The sequence below is a fragment of the Callospermophilus lateralis genome, chromosome 13 (genome assembly GCF_048772815.1).
Source record: "Callospermophilus lateralis isolate mCalLat2 chromosome 13, mCalLat2.hap1, whole genome shotgun sequence".
Lineage (NCBI taxonomy): Eukaryota > Metazoa > Chordata > Mammalia > Rodentia > Sciuridae > Callospermophilus > Callospermophilus lateralis.
Window position 1 is genome coordinate 49,003,591 of NC_135317.1, and position 21,227 is coordinate 49,024,817.

Here is a 21,227-nt window from a genome sequence, read left to right on the forward strand (position 1 = left end):
GAGGAGAAAAACAATCTTGGTTTTTGAAAGACAAGAAAAGGAACGCAGTCAGATTTAGAGCCAACTCCGCAGCCCACTTCACAGGAATGCTACTCTTTGTTCCAGGCCCTTGATCCCACCGGGTCGGGCGACCCCACTCTAGGTAAAGCCACAAGCTCACTGTCTGCAGCTCAGCTCCGACATTTAAACCTGAGGCCCAGGCGGCTGGATCCTACGGACGCTCCTTGGCACCGCCCTCAGCCGCTAGGCTCCTCTGATTGGTCGTGGCTGCATTCGGCCGACCAATGGCGAGGCGGAAGGTTCCCGGAAGTGGCGGTCCGATCTGTGTCAGCCTCGGCTTTCGCTGCAGGCTCTGGGTTCAGTGCTCTGCGGCGCTATGAGTTCCTTTGAGGGACAGATGGCTGAGTATCCCACCATTTCCATTGACCGCTTCGACAGAGAGAACCTGAAAGCCCGAGCCTACTTTCTGTCCCACTGCCACAAGGGTGAGTGAGACCTGCGCCCCCCACTTCCGGGATGTAGGGTGCTGGGAGTGACAATGGCAGAGGGGACCGGCCCTGGAGCAACAGGCATGCGGTTGTGGGAGGCCAGCGAGGGACTGGAAAGCGCACATGCCCCAGTCGGCTCTTCGCCTAACACTCTGTTCCTAGATCTGACAGCCTGGAGTAACAGTGACTGCCAGTTGCGCACAGTGACACTGGCCAGTGTGGTCGGTCGCTGTCCTAGTGGCGGCTAGTCAGATGTTGCCGAGGTTTAGTTCGTTCTTCCTCTGTGTTTCTCCACCCACTTCTCTTTACCATGTGTAAAGAAAACAAGTTTCAGATCAACTTCTTTTATACCCCCCAACAGTAGTTAGCCAACATCTGTGCGCACACCTGATCAAGTTGAACAACGTGTCGTAAGCTATACCAAGTGCAAGCTACCCGTCTTTTCAGATGTTCTGTCCACATTTAACATGAGAGATCCATTCTAGTCTAGGATGGCAGGATTTTCCTTCTAGAAGGCATCAGGCACCCAGAACTCTACAGTTCTACAGCTGAACATATTCAGGGATGGAGTTTAGAGTATCATATTTCATGATATTGACCCGAGGCTAGATGCTCCAGGAGGAAGCCAATGCCCATTTTTAACATCTTTTTGCTGAATCGTAAGTCAGCAAATTAATTAATTTGCTGCTTAATTAATTTGCAGCACTGAGGTAAACCTAAGCCCTCCAGCAGCTGCTCTTCCAGTGCCAGCTTCTGGATTAGCTAATGGAGGAGTGAATCAAGAGTAACAAATTCATGCATGCATATCATAGTGCAAAAGTATTTTAAAGCAAATTATGGATGTAGAAACTGCCTTTCCTCATGCGGTTGGTGTGAAGACCAACTATTGTCTTGAATGTGGAGTCAGTCACTTTAAACTGATCTATATTGTTGACATTACTGCTTTTGGGAAATGCCTCTGTTTCTTTCAGTGATTTCTCTTTAATGAGGAAAACTTGGACCTCCCCTTTTGATTAGCTATTACTATACCCTGAGAGTCTGTTTATTCTTGAGAACATAATTTTGGTTTTGTTTTTCATTGAGAAGCCACTGCTTGATGAGGATGCTCATATTTTTACTCGTTGGAGACTCTGAACTCAAAATGTGATCACCCTTCCTTTGACTGAATTAAAATTAGTAGAGTTTATTTGAGCAAAGAAAAACAAAATACAATTTGTGAATCAGGAAGCTTCCAGAACCACCGCAGGCTCTGAAAACAGCTAACAGTATGATCTGACAATTTACAGAATAGTGGTCAGGCCTAGAAAACAACTTAATTGGCTACAGTGTAGACAATGAGCCATTCAATTGATTACAGTTTAATTAGTTGATTACAGGACCTTTTGCAACCAACCAAAGCCAAGTTACTGTGATTAAACTATATTGGTTTGATTTGTTGTAGCTTAGTACAAGAGCCTAGTTCAAATCAATGGCCTCCTACAAAATTTAGTAACAGCAGTAATTAAAGTTTATTTAGGAACTTGCTCTTCCTGTTTAGGATTAATGAGTTTGAATTCATCTAAAAGAATTTGTGAGATCACCATCATGTATTTGTACATTAAATAAGAAATTGAATTTCCCTACTCTGGAGCAGTTTATAATAATTTTTCCTTTTCTCTAATCACATGTGAATTTATTTATGCAAATTCAACATGGGCAAGAACTCAATTTCTGCTTTTGGAGTCTTCCACATTGCTCACTGGTATTTTTTAACCTTTTGGAGGCATAGGCTTCTTTGACCATGCTATACACTCACTGCCCCAAATCAAATATGTTGAAGTCCTAAGCCAGTGTGATAATATTTGAGGCTAGGTCCTAAAAAAAGAAGGTAATCAAGGCTAATGGGAGAGGTGGGTGTGGTGGCTCATGAAAGGAAAGTGACCACAACACTCGGAGCAACCAAGAGAGCTTTATTGCAGCACTGCAAAAGAGGAGAAAAAGAGAGAGAGAGAGAGAGAGAGAGAGGAAAGAGGAGAGGAGAGATGTAGGGGGAGAGAGCAAGAGAGAGAGAGAGAGCAAAAGAGAGAGAAAACGAGAGAGGGGCCCGGCAGGAGGGAGTTTTTACAGCCAAAATCTAACGGGGTCTCTGGGTCTGCAAGTTGCCTTGTTGGTACAAGGGGGGTTAAGTGTTCAGCCTTGAGCGGGAACTTGGGCCTTTGGGCTTGAAGCAAACAGGTGATAAAGAACCAGACAGAGGGTTTGAGAAGCCAGGTCATCCTGCAGCTAACTTTGTTTGGCATGCCCTGCAGACAACTTAATTCAGCCTGTCCTGTACCTAACAGCTCACACCTGTAATTCCAGAACTTAGAAGGATAAGGCAGGAGGATTGCAAGTTTGAGGCTACCCTCAGCAACTTTGCAATACCTTGTCTCAAAATGAAAAACTCAGTTTTTTATTTGGTAAAACACCCTGGGCTTAATCCCCAGTAAAAGAGGAAGGGGGCTCTCTCTTTACAGAAGCACACAATGGGAAGGCAGCTCTAGGAAAAGAGGCCTCATCAGAAACCAAATTGGCCAACATCTTGATCTTGAATTTCCCATCTTCCTGAATTGTGAGAGATAAACCTCCCAGTTTATGGCATTGTATTATGGAAACCTGAACCGACTAATGTAGAATACCTAACGATAGGGTATTCTCTAGAAAAAAAAAAAACATAGACAGAAATACATTAACATTATAATATGATTAAAGTGGCTCATGGACCCATCTGGAGTGCAACTCCGTGCTCAGGGTAGGATTTACTGAGCATCAGTCAGGTTCAGAGGATAAGAGGGCACTCATGGCTTGAGAGTGGCCCAAGGTTGGAGAAGATCTCTTGAAGGGGCAACTTAAGATGAGTTTTTTCTTGTCAAGGAAAAGAAAACCACTCTGGAAAGTAGACTCTGGATGCAGTTAAGGAAACTCACCCAGGTTCTCTTGACTACCAATTAGGAAAGGCCTATGGGTGGTGGGGATGGAGGTCATGATACAAAGGCACAGGGTACTAATGCCTGCTGCATTAGTTTGAGAGAATGGAGTACAGAGTTTGGTTTCAGCCTCCTTTCTGCTGGGACACAAGTTCTTGGAAACCTTTGGGACATACCATAAGTCCTAAACAGCTGGACCAGCTGCAACCTGAAGGGACTCACTTTCTTAAGGAACAGGTGATTTGTCCTGGAGGGGCATGTGTCCCATGAAGTATGATGACTACTTTGTTTTCTCTTGATTCACAGATCCCCAGTTATAAACCAAAGTCTTGTGTGTATGTGGTGGTAGTGATAATCAAAAGATTAGAAATAGTTCGATGTAAACAATTAGAAGTGTTTGGACATTATTTTATTATCCAGGCCTTTATACACTGAAGAGTCACAATATATTAGAATGCACTCTGTGGTAATGTACTCTTTGGTATAATTGTTAGCTTTCTTGCATGTTATCTTTCTGTGTTGGTTAACTCGGAGGGCTGTAGAGCAAGTCTGTGTGGCTAGTAATGTCCCTCCTTTCAATCCAGCAGTCACACTGGGCTGAGCAGATGATGAAACACGGCTGTTGAGCTGTGGCTTAGGCCCAGGAAAGAAGGTTTTGGTCTCAGGTGGTTAAAAGAAGATGCCAGGCATAGTCGGGATAGTAGACATGCTTTATTCAGAGGTGGCAGCAGCCCCTAGCCCCCTGAGTGTTCTCATAGGCCTTTTTTATATACAGGCTACACAAAGAAGACACATTGCCAACAGGTTACATAAGTGGGTGCATGCTCAAGGCACGTTTATGACCTTGATTGCATACACTGAATCAGGGTGTTCATGCTTTGGCTATGTACAAAAAACACAACCTGCAGGAAGTCTTCGTGAGGAGCCCCTCTATAGCTATCTTGGGCCTGCCCTACAGCTGCTGATTCTGGCTTCAGCCTGAATGACATCCTAGTGGAGTCCAGCGGACACAAGCTTCAACTTCTAGATGGACTAACTTAAGTGGTGGGAGTTGAATGGGTCACACTGTAGGAAGCCCAAAGAATGTTTGGGTTGAGGACGAGAGTGAAGGGAAATTCTAGAAGCAATTATCCATCCAGTGGTTCCTCAGGGAGGTTTAGACTCTGCCCAAGGTGCTGGGGGTCACTTTCCTTTTAAATTACTTTTGATGGCTCAGGGTTGGGCAGCTTTTAGTAGTTCCTATTCTTTTCTCAGGGATTCCTCATCTGCAGAAGAAAGGGCTCACAGCCCACCTAAATCAATCTCTTATAAAAGTTTACCTCATGTTTTCTCTTAACAGGAAGCATCACAAGACAACTCAGTTTCTTTGGGCTATGGAATTCTGTGGAAAATAAAAAACATGTTTATGATTTTTGTTCTCCTGTTTTTAGATCACATGAAAGGATTAAGGGCCCCTACCTTGAAAAGAAGATTGGAGTGCAGGTGATTTCTTTTACTACATATTTGTGTGTGTGTGTGTGTGTGTGTGTGTGTGTGTGTGTGTGTGTGTTTAAGTAAACATTTTAATTGGGAAATAATATCTAGACAGAAAAGTGCATACATAAGAAGGGGACAGACTGAACTTTTACAGAGTGAACACATCTACCCAGATCAAGAAATTAAACACTATCCCAGACCCCCCTGTCTCCTCCTGGTTCTTCCTCCTCCCAGAGGAAACCCGTATTACTCTTGTCATCATGGGTTAATTTTGGCTGTTTCTGAACTTTGTATAAATATCATACTGAATAGACTTTTACGTTTTTCTTTGATTTAACTTTATATTTGTGAGATTCATCCATGCTACTGTTAATAACATTTGTCTTCGTTGCTGTGTGTTTGTGTGTGAATGGTCTTATAATAATCTTTGGATATGTTCTTTTTTTGGTACCAGGGATTGAACCCAGTTGTGCTTAACCACTGAGCCACATCACCATCCCTTTAAATTTTTTATTTTGAGACATTGCCTTGCTAAGTTGCTAAGGCTGGCTTTGAACTTGCAATCCTCCTACCTCAGCCACTGGAGCTGCTGGGATTACAGGCATGCACCACTGCACTTAGCTGGATCCTTTTTGTTTAGTTTAGTTTAGTTTGTTAGTTTTGTACTATGGATTGAATCCAGGGGCACTTAACCACTGAGACACATCCCCAGCCCTTTTTATTTGTTATTTTGAGACAGGGTCTCACTAGGTTGCTTACAGCCTTGCTGAAAGTTACTGAGGCTGTCTTCAAACCTGCAATCCTGCCTCAGCCTCCCAAGCTGCTGGATTACAGGCCATCATGCCTGGCTTGGATCTGTTGTTAAAGGTGAACTATTGGACTCTTCCTGAAGCCATTACCTAAATCTAAATTCCAAATTCTCAAGATACATATTTGGAAAAGGCCCTTTGATTTTTAAACCAGTGGCTGTTAGGCTTCTCTGCTACCAAATAGCAGTAATTTGTGTTCTTGAGAAAGATAACTAATATTTCTTGAAAACTTACTGTATTCAAGGCACTATGAATTTTTTCAGGAATTTTTTTTGAGTGCCTGCAATGAGCCAGGCATGGTGCTGAAGGTTGAGAATATAGTGGTGAGTGACACTGATGAAAATCCCTGTCTTCTTGGAACTGACATTCTCATTAAAGCCTCTTGATAATCTTTTAGATAGATACTATTATGATTTATATTTTACAGATGAGAAAACTGAGGAGCTAGAGAGGTTCAATTAGTTGCCCAAAGTCATGCAGCTAATAAGTGGCAGGACTAGGATTTCAACCAGGTTTGTCTGATTTCAAAGCCTATATATAGGCTATCCATTGCTGCATAACAAATTGCCTCAAAACTGAGTGACTTTAAGAACAGTAATCATGTTTAACACCTCAGTTTCTATGGGTTAAGAATTGTAAGAAAGTACAAGGGGAATGACTGGTTTCTGCCTGCCTGGTGGCAGATGGGACTGATAGTATCTAAAAAGTCAGTGTCTAACACCTTCACTAGGAAGACTCAAACAGCAACAGCAAGGGCCAGAACATCTGGGGCTCTCTGGGCATCTCTCTCTCCAAGCTCTTTTGCCTGGTAGTTTGGGATATCTGGACTACTTAATGGAGACTCAGTCAAAAAGCGTATGTCCTAAGGCCTGAAGGGAACCATATGCCTGGAGAGCTAGCTCAAAAGTCATGCAATTACTTCCATCACATTCTGTGGTTAAGGCCGTTACAAAGGCCTACCCAGGTTCAAAGTGAGGGAACACAACTCCTTCCTCCAAATAGAAGAATTTTGATAATTGGTTTTGTAAGAAGAATATTTGTTCAGGGGTTTATAGTAGTGTGGCCATCTTTAGAAATGTAATCTGCCATGGAGTATATTCCTAATCTTTAAACTACACTATTGAATTTTTCAAGTTTATTACAAAATTAATTTCCATTCACTGAAAAAGTAAATACAGGGCAATGGGTATAGCTCAGTGGTAGAGTACTTTCCCAGCATGCAAAAGGCCCTGGGTTTGATACCCAGCACCACAAAAGATAAAAATAAATACAGTAGATCAGCCTGAAGTTAAAAAAAGCTTAACACTTAGCAGTATTTTTTCAGATATACCTGATCATGTACACAATTTTTTTTTTCAGTGCTGGGGATTGGACCCTGAGCCTCACACATACGAGGCATGTGCTTTATCTATATCCTGAGCCCCCTGGTGTGTATTTGTAATATAAGAGTGATGAGGGACTTCTTTTTAAAATTATTTTCTTATAGTTGATTCATCAGAGTTTTCCATTATGGTATTGGCTTTTAAGGTAAATATTTAGAAAAGCTTCCCTATTCAATATAGTAAAACCATTCTATTTTATTTCATGTATTTGATGTTTATATCCAACCATGGAATTAGTTTCTTTCATTTTTTTTTTTTTTTTTTTTATTTTGCAGTACTGGGGATTGAACCCAGGGCCTTGTATATACTAGGCAAATGCTCTACCACTGAGCTACATCCACCAGCCTCTTTTATCTTTTATTTTGAGACAGGATCCTACTAAGTTTCCCAGGCTGTCCTTGAGTTTGAAATCCTCCTGCCTCAGCCTCCTAAGTTACTGGGTTTTCAGGTGTGCGCCACTGTGTGACTTGGTGAAGGGCTTGGGGATCCGAAGGCAAAGCACTTTCCCCTCTTATGCTCTGGGTGGAACTGAAATAGTCGTCAGGCATTGGTATGTTGGGAGCTTCTCTAAGGTTTTCAGAGTTTTTAGAGAAAATTGAAGCTGGACAAAGTACAGTTCCTGGTTCCAGGGTGCTCATTTTGGAATGTACTAAAACACCTGTTGTTGTTTTTTTTCTCTGTCTTTTCCTTTCAGCTTGAAGGTTTACCTGTACTGTTCTCCTGTTACTAAGGAGTTATTGTTAACTAGCCCGAAATACAGATTTTGGGAGAAACGAATTGTGAGTTTCATTTTTTGAATAACATTGATTCTTTGTGTAAGTTGGAAATATTTTTAGAGGTAGATTGAAAATATTATTAAAATTATTCAAAGCCTAATTTCTCACACACTGTAATTGTATACATTAGTTAGAATATTGCTATTTACTCTTCTATAATACAGCAGTCTGAGAGGTCATCGTTTTGTTAATTTTTGTTGTTTTTCCTCAAGAGTTTGATCTAGGTCTTCAGTTTGATTTATTTAATCTCACTGACTTTAGCTAAAGTGCATTGTAATTTTTTTGGAGGCAGGGTGCTAGGGCCTCCCACTTGCTAGGTGAGTGCTCTACCACTAAGTTACACCCCAGCTCTTCTTAATTTGAAGTAGGTTTTTATTAAGTTGCCTAGGTTAATCTCTAACTTGTGATCCTCCTACCCTAGCCTCTCAGGTAGATGGAATTACAGGTGTATACCACTGTGCCCAGCTTGCATTGTAATATTTTTTTTTTTTAGAGAGAGAGAGAGAGAGAGAATTTTAATATTTATTTTTTAGTTTTCGGCAGACACAACATCTTTGTATGTGGTGCTGGGTGCTGAGGATCGAACCCAGGCCGCACGCATGCCAGGCGAGCGCACTACCACTTGAGCCACATCCCCAGCCCCTGCATTGTAATATTTTAAAGTAAGATGTTCATTGACATAATTGCTAAGTTTTTTGTTTTGTTTTGTTTTTGAGATGGGGGTCTCAAACTTTGTCTATGTTGCTGCCCAGGTTGGTCTTGAACTCGTGGGCTCAAGTGATCCTTCTATCTCAGCCTCCCATATAGCTGGGACTGTAGGTGTACACTATGTCTGACTGTCTTTTTATTTAGATCATGAGCTAGATTAGGAAAAATAAACACAGTTTATGAGTTATAATAAGAAAGGGATAATAAGCATAATAATAATAGAACGGATAACCTCCCATGTGGCAGAATAAAATGGTTCTCTCCAATGTAAGATAGTAAAGGGAAGAAAGCCAAATACAAATCTGATGCATAAAAAATGAGAAAAGTCCTAGTATCACAATAATTATTATAAATGTAAATGGATTTAATTCAATTCTTGACCAAAATATAGATCCTCGGTTTAGGTTAAAAAATAAGAAAGATCTGCAAAAGACATAGATAAAAGGATAAATAAGGATTGACATTTGAAAATAAAAACAATACAGAGAAGTGGGAAGACGTAACAAACAAGAAGCCAAACATACAAGAGTAGAAATTTTTATATCACACACAAATTAGAACTGAAGGGCTGGGGATGTGGCTCAAGCGGTAGCGCGCTCGCCTGGCATGCATGCGGCCCGGGTTCGATCCTCAGCACCACATACAAACAAAGATGTTGTGTACGCCGATAACTAAAAAATAAATATTAAAATTCTCTCTCTCTCTCTCTCTCTCTCTCTCCCTCTCTCTTTGAAAAAAAAAAAAAAAATTAGAACTGAAGGCCAAAACAAAAATACTGTAAGACTCAGGGAGGATGTCATTTACAAGGGAAAATGGACCAAGAAGATACGAACATATACACAGTTGATATGAGTCTCCATCTGCATAAATATCTGCAGACCCTATCTCACCCATGCAGGATCAGAGAAGGAGGACCCCCGTAAGTGAATCGAATTAGGGCTTATTATGTGGTCTAGGTCTCACTGTATTGTGGGAGGTGGCTCAAAAAATCAGCCTAAATGTCATGAGAAGTCAGTTTGATATCTGACTGATGATAGCTTTCAAGTCCTGCTTCCTTTCTCTTTGCCCTACATTTGGGTGAGTTTAGTGGGAAGCCTAACCACATCTTGACACCAATGTGAAGTTCAAACAAAACAAGCTCAGGCCTACCTACCCCTTTACCACAATAAAAACCTACTTACAGGGGCTGGGCTTGTAACTCAGTCTTAGAGTGCTTGCCTTACACACTTGAGGCCCTGGGTTCCATCCCCAGCATTTCGAAGGGGCAGGAGAGAACAAACTATTCTCAGTAGAGTATCTATAGTCTACAACATTCATGATATATTTCAAAATCACTAGAAGAGTCTGAAGGATCTCAATATAGGAATGATTAACATTTGAGGAAATTAAAATTCCAATAATCCTAATTTGATCAATACACTGTGTACATGTATTAAATTATTATATTGTACCCCATAAATATATAAAATATTATTTGTTGATAAAAACAAAACAGCGCACAAACCTACTCTGTCTTAAGCCACATAGCCCCTTTCATCCCAATCTGGGTGTTGTGCTGCTCTTCCCAGAAAGTGTGGTGATGCAAGGAACACATTTTTCTCATATACTCTTGATGTATATGACGTCATTAGTTTCAACACTGATCAATTGGGAGGTAAGTCCTCCTCCCTTCTGCAGAGCAGCTTCAGCAGAGCATTTGCCTCTTATATTAGACCAGCAGTTGTTATGAGTCTGTCCTGCCAGTGATTAGGAAAGGAGAGCAGAGACAAGCTGGAATCCACAAAGACAAACTAGAAATGGGGAGGGTAAACAGGTCCCCTACTGTCACTCACTTCTTCCAACCTTGATAATGCTGACCAACCTTGATAATGCTCACCCACTTTGGCATTGTATGTGAGTTGCATGCACATCTGGCCGAGCACTCAGGAAATGCAGGCAGGTACCCAGTAAAATTGGTGTGGTTTGCAGTTCTGCCCTTCACCCATGAGTTGAGCCAGATCAGCAGTTAAAACTTCTGGTGCTCTTTAGAGCATTAAAAAAAAAAAAAAAAAAAAAAAAAAGGTTGTAGTTCACTTCCATCTTTCAGTTACTTACTTACTTACTTACTTACTTACTTACTTACTTATTTATTTATTTATTTATTTATTTATGTGTGGCCAGTCCTAACATGGAAATGACTTCTGGAAAATAGTTTCAGCTTAGATATGTTGGCATAGTACAAAGTTTCAAAATATAAGGAGAAACGGGCAACCAACAGTTGCTACTAAAGAGCTTAATATACTCTTCTCAGATACTTAAAGACAGGCTGAAATTAGGTGAAGATACAGAAACATTAAATGACATAATAAATGTGAACCAATTAAAAACATAGAATAATAACAAAACATGGCTTTCAACCCAACATAGAAAATAGTATTTGGGGGACAGCTATAGAACATTTAAAAAATTTGGTCATGTACTGCATCACAAAAGAATTCTTAAGGTTTCCTGGTGCCCTGTGTTTTCTGACTGTAATGCACCGATTTGAGGGATCAGAAATAAATGGACAGCTAAAGTCATTCTACACATATGAAAATCAAATGCATACAGTAAATAATCGTAGGCTGGAGTTGAAATTGTAAAAATAACATAATATAAAAAGTACCAAGTTGAGAGAAGAAAAGTGGGAAACTAGAATAAATCAAACTTAAGCAATTATCAAAGATCTCTTCTTCAAAAAAGCCCAAGCCCAGATAGTTTTATGGGTGCATTTTACCAAATGTTCCAAGAAAAAACAATCCCATGTTAGATGAGTTACTGTAAGAAATAAAAGATAATTCCCCTTCTCCCTCCCTTTCCCTCCCGAATAGCAAAGATGGTGGAAGGAGACGGTCATCATTATACAAAATACATGTATGAAGATTTCTTAAACCACATTTAAAAAAATAAAATACAGATATTGCATCCACCTATAATTAAAAATAAATATTTTTTTAAAAAAGACTCCAAATGGGAAGGGATGGAGAAGGAAAAATGAATTCAGTGGAAGTAGAATTGCCATGTTGCAGGATATGTATATACACACATTTGTAAGGCATTTAATACATAGTCAAACCCACCTTAATCAGGGTACCATTTGTATTTTATAATTTTTTCAAATGATTAAAATATTTATTATAGTGCAACTAGAAATTATTACTACAGACTCTGGAACTTATTCACATAGTTCCCTTTCAGTATTTGAGATGACCAAGGCATGGAAAACTGATATATGTGTTCTCTTATTTTATTTTAATAGATATCAATTGAAATTGAAACTCCTACCCAGATATCTTTAGTTGATGAAGCATCAGGCGAGGTAACTAAATATTAAATACTATGATAAGATGATTGTTTATCCTGACTTTTGAATGTTTGTTTAATCATAATTTATACATATTTATAAATCAAAATTTATTAATTAGTTTTTAGAGAAAACAACCAAACCATCTGTGGTTGTCTTGTCTATTTGGGCTCCTGTAACAAAAATACTGGGTATTTAAAACAACAGAGACTTATCTCTCATAGTTCTGGAGAGGCTCAAGTGGATTTGGTGTCTGGTGAGGGCCTGCTTTTTGGTTCAGCTAAAAGGGTAAAAATCTCCCTTTTAAAGAGCACTATCGCATTCATGGGTGCTCCACCCTCAAGAACTAATCACCTCCCCAAAACCTCCTGTAAAAATCACTTTAGTGGGTTAGACTTTCAGCCTATGGATTTTGTGGGGACACAAATATTCAGTCCATGATAGTGACGTATTTATTTCTCACATTGAAATGATTAGATATTTTTTTGTTAAAATTGTTCCTTTTTAGTATTTGTACTAATAATGAGAACAACAGTTATTGATAATAATTCTACCTGATACCTTGCTAAGTTTATTAATTTATTATAATTTTCAGGATCTAAAATGGCGATTAATACTTTTTTTTTCTGAGAGAGAGAGAGAGAATTTTTTAATATTTATTTTTTAGTTTTCGGCGGACACAACATCTTTGTTTTGTATATGGTGCTGAGGATCGAACCTGGGCCACACGCATGCCAGGCGAACGCGCTAGTGCTTGAGCCACATCCCCAGCCCGCGATTAATACTTTTGAAGCAAATTTATGTACGTTGCAAATTTTTTCCTGAATCATTTTTGCATTTTTAAAAAGATATAACTGCCCAAGTGGATCAGTCTTTAAATTCAGAAGTAGTACTTTGTGAGTGTATAGTTTTAATAGTAAACAGAACTATGGGCCTACTTTTTAAAAAACAAAATGAGACCCTTAAATTATCCATAGGGCTAGGAGGAATTTTCCTATTTTATGGCAAATCTAGTTAGTATTTCTGTAGTGGCTCATAACATGTCAATTTGACATGTTTAACTCTGAGGATGTTAACTCTGGGAATATGATCAGAACAAAGATGACTTTTTCAAATGTACATTCAGAGAAGATCAGAGAGTTGAAGTCTGCTGTCCTGGGCCCACTTAGCTAGATGGTTCTGGAGAATATAATTGGTGTTTGGCTTTGTCACATACAGGTGTATTGGTAAAAGGCTTTCTCAAAGCTGGGCAGCAAATGGTAGTCAAGCTCTTGGTATACAGATTCTTGCTGTCCTGCCCTGATCCTTTGTTTCCTGTTGTGCCATGTGGCTTTTGTGCATTGATTATCCAGCCACAGCCAATGGGAGATGCCATTTGCCTTCAGAATGAAGAATGTTAGACTTGATGAAAGGAGTCACCATTACAGAGCAAGAAGCTGGTGAGAACAGAGCTCTGCTCCTGCTTACTTAGAGAGTCAGCCATGCCCAACAGGCTCTGTCCTAAAGGGATAGTGTGATGTGCAGTGTGGTGAATTGGGAGGAGGCTGCACTGATTTTTTTTTTTTTAACAGATTTATTGAGCAATCTGCTAGCCACATAGGTCACTCATTTAAAGTATACAACTCAGTAGCTTTTAATATATTCACAGAGCTGTGTATCCATCATCATAATCAACTTTAGAATATTTTTATCACCCAAGAGAAACTCTATACCTGTTGTAGTCACTCTCCATTGTCTCCTGTCCCTCCCCAGCTGCTGATAACCAGTCTGTCCATGAACTTGGCCTGTTCTGGAAATTTCATATCAGTGGACTCATATAGCACATGGTCCTTTGTGTCTGGCTTCTTCCCTGAGTATAATGTTTTCTTTTCTATTTCTTTGTTTTATTTTTTTTGGTTCTGGTGATTGAACCCAGGGATGCTTTACATTGAGCTACATCCCTAGCCCTTTTGCTCTTTTAAATTTTTTGGTTTGAAACGGAATCTCACTAAGTTGCTTAGGGCCTCACTAAGTTGCTGAGGTTGGCCTCAAACTTGTGATTCTCCTGCCTCAGCCTCCTGAGTTGCTGGAAATACAGGTGTGCTCCACTCCCGGTTCTGAACATGTTTTCAAGGGGATCCACGTTTATGAACGTGGCATGTGTTGTACATGTAGCATATGTCAGCACTTCATTCCTTGTGTAGCTAAATAACATTCCATTGTATAGACAGACCATATTTTATTTATCCATTTATCAGTTGATAGACATTTGGACTGTTTCTACTTTTTGGCTAATGTGAATAATTATGCCGTGAATATGCATGTACAGTTTTTTGTGTGAACATAATTCTTCAGTTTTCTTGAATATATAACTAGAAGTAGAATTGCTAAGTCCTGTGGTAACTCTTGTGTTTAACTGTTGAACAATTGAGGATCTATTTGTTTCCAGGATTTGGAAAGTGAAGAAAGGGGAGAAAAGGCACATTCTTGAGAGCTGTTTGCTTTATTTAGCTAGGTCCCAGTGATAACTTTTGTTGTTATTTCTTCTTCATTTTCTTTTTAGAAGGAAGAGATTGTTGTGACTCTTTTACCAGCTGGTCACTGCCCAGGATCAGTTATGTAAGGGACTCATCTATTTGCCGTTTTACTGTATGTAATATGTATTGTGTTATGGAAATACATTTTTAGAGTCAAAAAATGATATGTATAGGAAATCTGATTATTTTTCTGGCAGTGTTTTTAGTTTGTTTCCAAATTGAATTTGAGAAATTGAGGTTAGGATCAGATTTGACATCTGTCTTTCTTACAATGGAGGTCTTCAGTGACTTTACATTGTCTTATCACATGGGTTTTTGCCTCTATGAACAGAAATGATCTTGACATAAACTTTAGAGTGCTAACATATTACAGGCTGCACTTATTATGAGCTCAATTAGTATCTGCTTCTATTATTTCATTCTTTCCCAGGGAAGAGGTAGTAGTTAAGTGCCAGATGTGGATTTGGAGCTATTGAAATTTCATTAATATTGTATCATAAAGGATATATTTAGCAGGAAGCATTTCTATAGATTTAGCATGTATTTGCTTTATTAAGACTTGGTCTGAAACTCAGAAGTCATTGAGATACATTTGCTTTTCAGGTTTTTATTTCAGGGCAATAATGGAACTGTCTTGTACACAGGAGACTTTAGACTGGCGAAAGGAGAAGCTGCCAGAATGGAGCTTCTGCACTCTGGAGGCAGGTAGGTATGGGCCTTATACAATTCTTGAAGGTAAGGCTACATAGTTTAAAAAGCATTCTTGCTCTCTTCCCACTAAACACAAGTCTTTGTATTAGAAATAAGACTTGATTATAATAATTACAATAGTAAAGCAAATTAGCTGGGCACAATGGCACATGCCTATAATCCCAACTCAGGAGGCTGAGGCAGGAGGATAGCGAGTTCAAAACTAGTCTCAACAATTTAAAGAGGCTCTAAGTAATTCAGAGAGATTCTCTCTTAATAAAATATATAAAAGAGGGCTGGGGGTGTGTCTCAGTGGTTAAGCACCCCTTGGTTCATCCATGGTATATCCCACCCCCCCAACCTGCGCAAAAAAAAAGAATAGTAGAACAAATTTTCTTCCTTCAAATGGGGTAATAGAATGTTCTAAATGTTTTTTTTGTTGTTGGTGGTGGGTTTTTTTGCTAATAGTCATATAAGCTTATCAAAATTCACTGGCTCCTTCACACAAACTCTCTATTTTATTGTATAGAAATAGTTTCCCAACAAAGTTGATTAACAAAAAAAATTCCAGATGGAGTGGAATACCCTATAAAATAAAGTGTAAATTGTTCACATGATTTGTGTCACATTAGGCAGCTAACACCATTTTTTTTTCTGTTTTTAGAGTAAAAGACATCCAAAGTGTATATTTAGATACTACTTTCTGCGATCCAAGGTTTTATCAAATTCCAAGTCGCGTAAGTCTGCTTGGAGAAGTGGGGCAATGACATGGGCGTGGCCATGTGCCTGGTGGAAAGTGTATAGGATGACAGTGAGGCCATAATTGTCCCCCATGGCTCAGATACCTTCAAGTGTGGGGATGAAAGGGGTAAGTGAGGCTCTTATGAGTGTTAAATGTCCTTTACGAATCCTGTCTAGGGGGAGTGTTTAAGTGGAATTTTAGAGCTGGTTCGAAGCTGGATCACTCGGAGCCCGTACCATGTTGTGTGGCTGAACTGCAAAGCAGCTTACGGCTATGAGTATTTGTTCACCAATCTTAGTGAAGAGTTGGGAGTCCAGGTACTGTGTTTGCTCTTTTCACCTGCTCCCTTTTACCCACCCCATTCACCTCTCCTTCCCCTCCCCACCCCCAAATAATAGAAAACAGTGACAGATAGCTTATCAAAACATGGCTACAGCAGAGACTGGTGGCTCCTCTAAAGTCATATATCATCTTTGTTAATGATGTCCTCATGGGAGGAAATTGGTGGAAACCTGAATGGTATAGTAGGGTCTTAAGCGAAATACACCACAGAGGAAGTATTATTCCCACACTGTAGGTCATGAAATAACTGAAACTCATATTAGAAATAAATTTGGACAAGGAGATATCTGAGTGTATTGCTTGCAGCCAAGTGATCATTTTATGAAAATTTACTTAGGTCCTCAGACACAAACATACATGCATATTTTATATAGGCGTGCTGAGTTGCTATGGAAATGTATTTTCTTTTGTTGGTCATAGTCAACAGTGAATGAAGAACATTGTCCTGGAGAATTGGTGCCTTCGCCTCATTGACAGATCAGTATCAGATTGAGAGGGAGTTTTCACCTGTCCCTTCCAGATAGTTCTTTCCAGCTGCTCAGTGCTGGGCTCTCAGAACCAGAGTAGTAGAGCCCAGAATATGTGTGGATGACTATCAGCAAGGAGCCCCCTACCTTCAGGGCTTACCTGAAGAGAGTGTCTTGAGCTCTCATCTCTTAAGAGAAAATAGATTTTTGATCATGACTGAACAAAATGATGTACTGGGACTAGTTGGCCATTTAAATTCTGTTTGATTTTGTACCTTTTAATATAGATTTCCAAACAAACTTGTGACAAGAACTACAAGTTACATATAATGTACTTTATAGTGAAGTTAAAATGATCTAGTTTTCTGCATTTGAAATTTCAAAAACTTTTTTTTTTTTTTTTTTTTGTACTGGGGATTGAACCTGGTAGCAGTTGGCCATTGAGCCACATCCCCAGCCCTTTTAATGTCTTATTTTGAGACAGGTCTTGCTAAGTTGCTGAGGCTGGTTTTGAACTTGCAGTCTTCCAAACTACTGTACCACTGCACCCAGCTAAATTCCTCCTTTACTTCTCAAGTGAAGGTCTTTCCTTCCCAAGTCCTTTCCTTGGCTTCATCCATCCTTAGGTCATTCTGTCCAAAAATACCTGAATAAAGTTGCCAATTCTCTATTTTAAGAAGGATGTGTTTTTGTTCTGAGGTTTTCCTTCCTGTTTTTATTGTAAAAATAGCCTTTTAAATTAAATCATAGGGGTGACAGATTGTGTTCACTCACACACACACATGCTTACATATACTATGTGGGTTTTTTCCCCTCATGCATTTTGGTAAATATAAAGGTACTTGTCCCAAATTTGTTCTGTAGTTTTAGTGGCATATGGAGTAGTAGGAGCTACTGCTTTAGAACCCTTGCAGGAAGAGGCCAGGAGGAGGGGTTCAGGGAGAGGTTTTGGTGGTGACCCCAGAGTTTCTTCTGAGTGAGACCTTTTAATTCTGTTAATTCATTTGCAGAGGATGAGGAAATTTTTAGGTCAGGAATTTGAAAAGGAAAAAATGGTGAGGTTCCAACTAAGGGACTTCAGTGATAATCTGTAGCTGCTTTTCCTGTTTTTATTTTTGTGAAGGTGATAGTTTCTATACCCGTCTTTATCATCTCAGAACTTATTTCTATTCACCCCTCTTCCTTAGCCCAGAAAATCTTTCATTTATACTTCTTATGGGTCATTAGTACACAGGTAGTGAGCGGAATGGACCCTTAGATAAAAAGGCAGTTATGTTTATGTTCTTTTTATACCTGTCTTGGTAAAATTAGCACATCAATTTGACACTCCTCCTCCTCTTTTTTTTTTCTTCTGTTTGTGGCAGTGGGGATTGAACCCAGGGGTGCTTTACCACTGAGCTACATCCCCAGCCCTAGTGAGACAGGGTCTCAAAACTTGGGATCCTCCTGCCTCAGCCTCCTCAGTGGCTGGAATTAGAAGTGTGGGCCACCGTACCCAACTGCAATTTGACATTATTCTAATCTGTTTGTTAATCAGACATCAAAATGAAATCCTTCTTTTTGCCATGTCAGAATCCTAATATCAGTTTAAATGCTTGGAATTTTCTCTGAAGTACCCAGAAGATAAGCTTTAAGTAAACCTGGAACCTTGATTTAACACTTTAATATGTGTTAACCTTAAAATTTTAAAGGTGACCAAGGTGTGGATATTTGTTTTTCTGCATCTGCTTTCCCTCTTGACCCAGAAAATTGATATGTGGTGGGGAAATCTGACCCTTGTTTCTTTACCCACCAATGCCCCTTTGTGGCATCTTGTATGTGTCTTTTATGAGAAGATTCTGGATTATCCCTATCTGCTTTGTTCATAGATATATACCCAGGATTTAGAATAAATCCTGATTGTATAGTAGATGCACAATACATATGAATCAAGAGACTAGAAGAACTGAAGGACAGTATTAGCAAGATCAAATGAAATCCATGGGCTGAGTCCTTTGTCCATTGACATCATGGCAGAATATGAACAAGCAATGAGCGAGCAAAAAGCCAGGTGGAAAAAAAACTGAGAACATATGTCTAGATATAGTGAGTTATAATTAGTTGTAACTAACTGCATATTTTGCCCCTTAATATTTGTTCCCCTTGAACAATTTATTCTTAGGAAATATATTTAAAATAATTTGCTATGCCTGTTATTTTCCATAGATTCATGTGGACAAGCTGGACATGTTTAGAAACATGCCTGACATTCTTCATCATCTCACAACAGACCGTAACACCCAGATCCACGCATGTCGGCATCCAAAGGTATCTGTGTAAATGACCATTCTCATGTTGTTTTCAGGATCCATGATTGTTAGGTCAAAAAGGAACTTCAAAAGTTTCATTTGAGACTGACTCATCACTTTGTAAACATAAAAGCTGAGGCTACAATCGTAAGTTGTTAGCTCAAAGTTATGCAGCCATTCATAACTATATTTCTTTAAAGTATATATCATAATAAGTAATAGACACAGATCCTTATAGTTTAATTTAAATAAAATCTATTCCTATACATTCTAGAATGTAAATTTATTTCTAATAAAATAATATGCTGTAGCTTATAATTTAAGCAAATATATTTGTGGTCCACTACTATTTAATTTTTGAGACTCATGACATACACATGTTCATAAACTTTAGTTTTCTTCCATTCGAGATAAATATCTAGATATAACTTCCTTTAGACTTTGAAGAAGTGACATGTATTGACGGACCAATTTTCAGTGAATGTTTCCAGTGCCTCTGCAACTCACCTGAATTTTTTTTTTTTTTTCCTGTAGTATGGATTGAACTAAGGGCTTTCTACCACTGAACTGTGTCCCCAGCCCTTTGTATTTTTATTTTGAGACAGGGTCTTGCTAAGTTGTCCAGGCTGTCCTCAAATTTGCCATCCTCCTGCCTTAGCCTCCTGAGTAATTGAGATTATAGGAGAGTACCACTGTGGCCAGCTTTGATCTGTTTTTAATGCTACCACAGAGCCTTTCTGTTATTGAACACCAAGGATAAGGCTTAACGTTTTGAATTTGCCTTTAGTATATTCATTTTAATTATTAAGACTAGTTACCTTCAAATGCAGTGATATGAGTGATGATAATTTCTTTCTAAATTTTTAATAATCTTAGCATTCAAATGCTGAGTGTTTTTTATTTTTTTTTGTAAGTAGGCAGTGCATTTGTACATTCAGATTACTGTTTGGTGATATTGGTCCCATGTACGTAAGCCAAAACTTTAAGTCTACTTGCTTGACCCTTACAATATAGTATAACTTTAAATCAAAAAAGTAACTCTTATTGTCAATATGGAATGTTTTTTTTTGGGGGGGGGCACTATAAGAGCTAGAGGTAAAAAATTACATTTGATGGTTTGTAAGCTGCATGTTATAACTTGCATTCATGAATGTATTTAACCATTTTTGGTGTGTGTGTATAGATATATGTGTATGTACAAATACATGCATACATCCAATGAATTTGTGGATAGATAAAAATAAGATAGATAAAAAGTATTAAATGTTTTGTCCCTTCTTTTCTGTTGGACTTGTAGTCTTTTGTCCCATGCCCCATAATTTTTAAATTGTCAAATTTCTTTTTATTTTGATTTTTCTCATATTTCACAAAGTAGCTTAATTTGTAATTCTATTGCTATCATTTCCCACAAAGCTGACTTTTCTTGGGACACTATTTCTAGTGGCTTAAAATATTCCTTAGGCCACATAGTTTTTACAAATACTGACTAGTAGATCCAGAGGTTGAGACCACAGAGTTTTTACAAATACTGACTAGTAGATCCAGAGGTTGAGGAGTCCTGTTGCAGTCTCATCTAGATCCTTATAAGAAATAGTAATTTCTGTGAAGAAATTTGAGTGGGATGGAGTGAATCCAAACATGTCTTTGAAACAATCATCCCATTATTTTTCATGCTTGTAAAAGCACCTTTTTATATTTTTTCCACCAGTTTTATTTTGAAGTTTTTAAAAACAGTAAAGTTGTAAGCCTAGTACAAATCCTACTGTATTTATTCATCTGGACTCATCATTTTGTTGACACTGCCACATATTCTCTCTCTTCCTCTCTCCATGTGTACCACCCACAGCCCAAACCACTGGAGAGTAAGTTGCAGATTTCATGGCATTCCACCTGAACTCCTTCATCAAGAATCTCTTAAGAACAAGAACATTCTCTTATATAACCACAACATGATTCACCTACTCAGGAAATTTAATGTTGCTATAATACTGTTGGCTAGTTTATAGTCCATATTCCAATTTCCCAATTGTCCCAATAGTATGCTTTATAGCCTAGGAGGATGGGAGCAATTAATTAAATTCAGGATTTAATTAAAGATCATGCATTGCATTCAGTCAGCTTGAAGAGTCTTTGATATAGATCATATCTCCAGCCTTTGGTTCTATTTCCTCATATTGATGGTTTTGAAGAGTTGAAGCCAGTTCTGCAGAAAATTTCTCAATTTGGAATTATCTGATTGTTTGCTCATATTTACACTTTTTGTTCATGGCTACAAA

At 38.8% G+C, this 21,227-nt stretch overlaps 1 protein-coding gene across 1 annotated transcript in view; it reads left to right on the forward strand.

Annotated features, from left to right (window-relative positions):
* The first annotated feature begins 336 nt into the window (after positions 1 to 336).
* Positions 337 to 21,227, forward strand: part of Dclre1c (DNA cross-link repair 1C) — a 31,284-nt gene continuing 10,393 nt past the window's right edge. The window contains 9 exon segments of the mRNA XM_076872848.1: positions 337 to 485; positions 4,864 to 4,915; positions 7,795 to 7,879; positions 11,862 to 11,921; positions 14,449 to 14,504; positions 15,026 to 15,127; positions 15,777 to 15,849; positions 16,031 to 16,171; positions 18,869 to 18,970. Coding sequence (XP_076728963.1) covers positions 377 to 485; positions 4,864 to 4,915; positions 7,795 to 7,879; positions 11,862 to 11,921; positions 14,449 to 14,504; positions 15,026 to 15,127; positions 15,777 to 15,849; positions 16,031 to 16,171; positions 18,869 to 18,970 — 780 coding nt within the window. The 5' untranslated portion in view covers positions 337 to 376.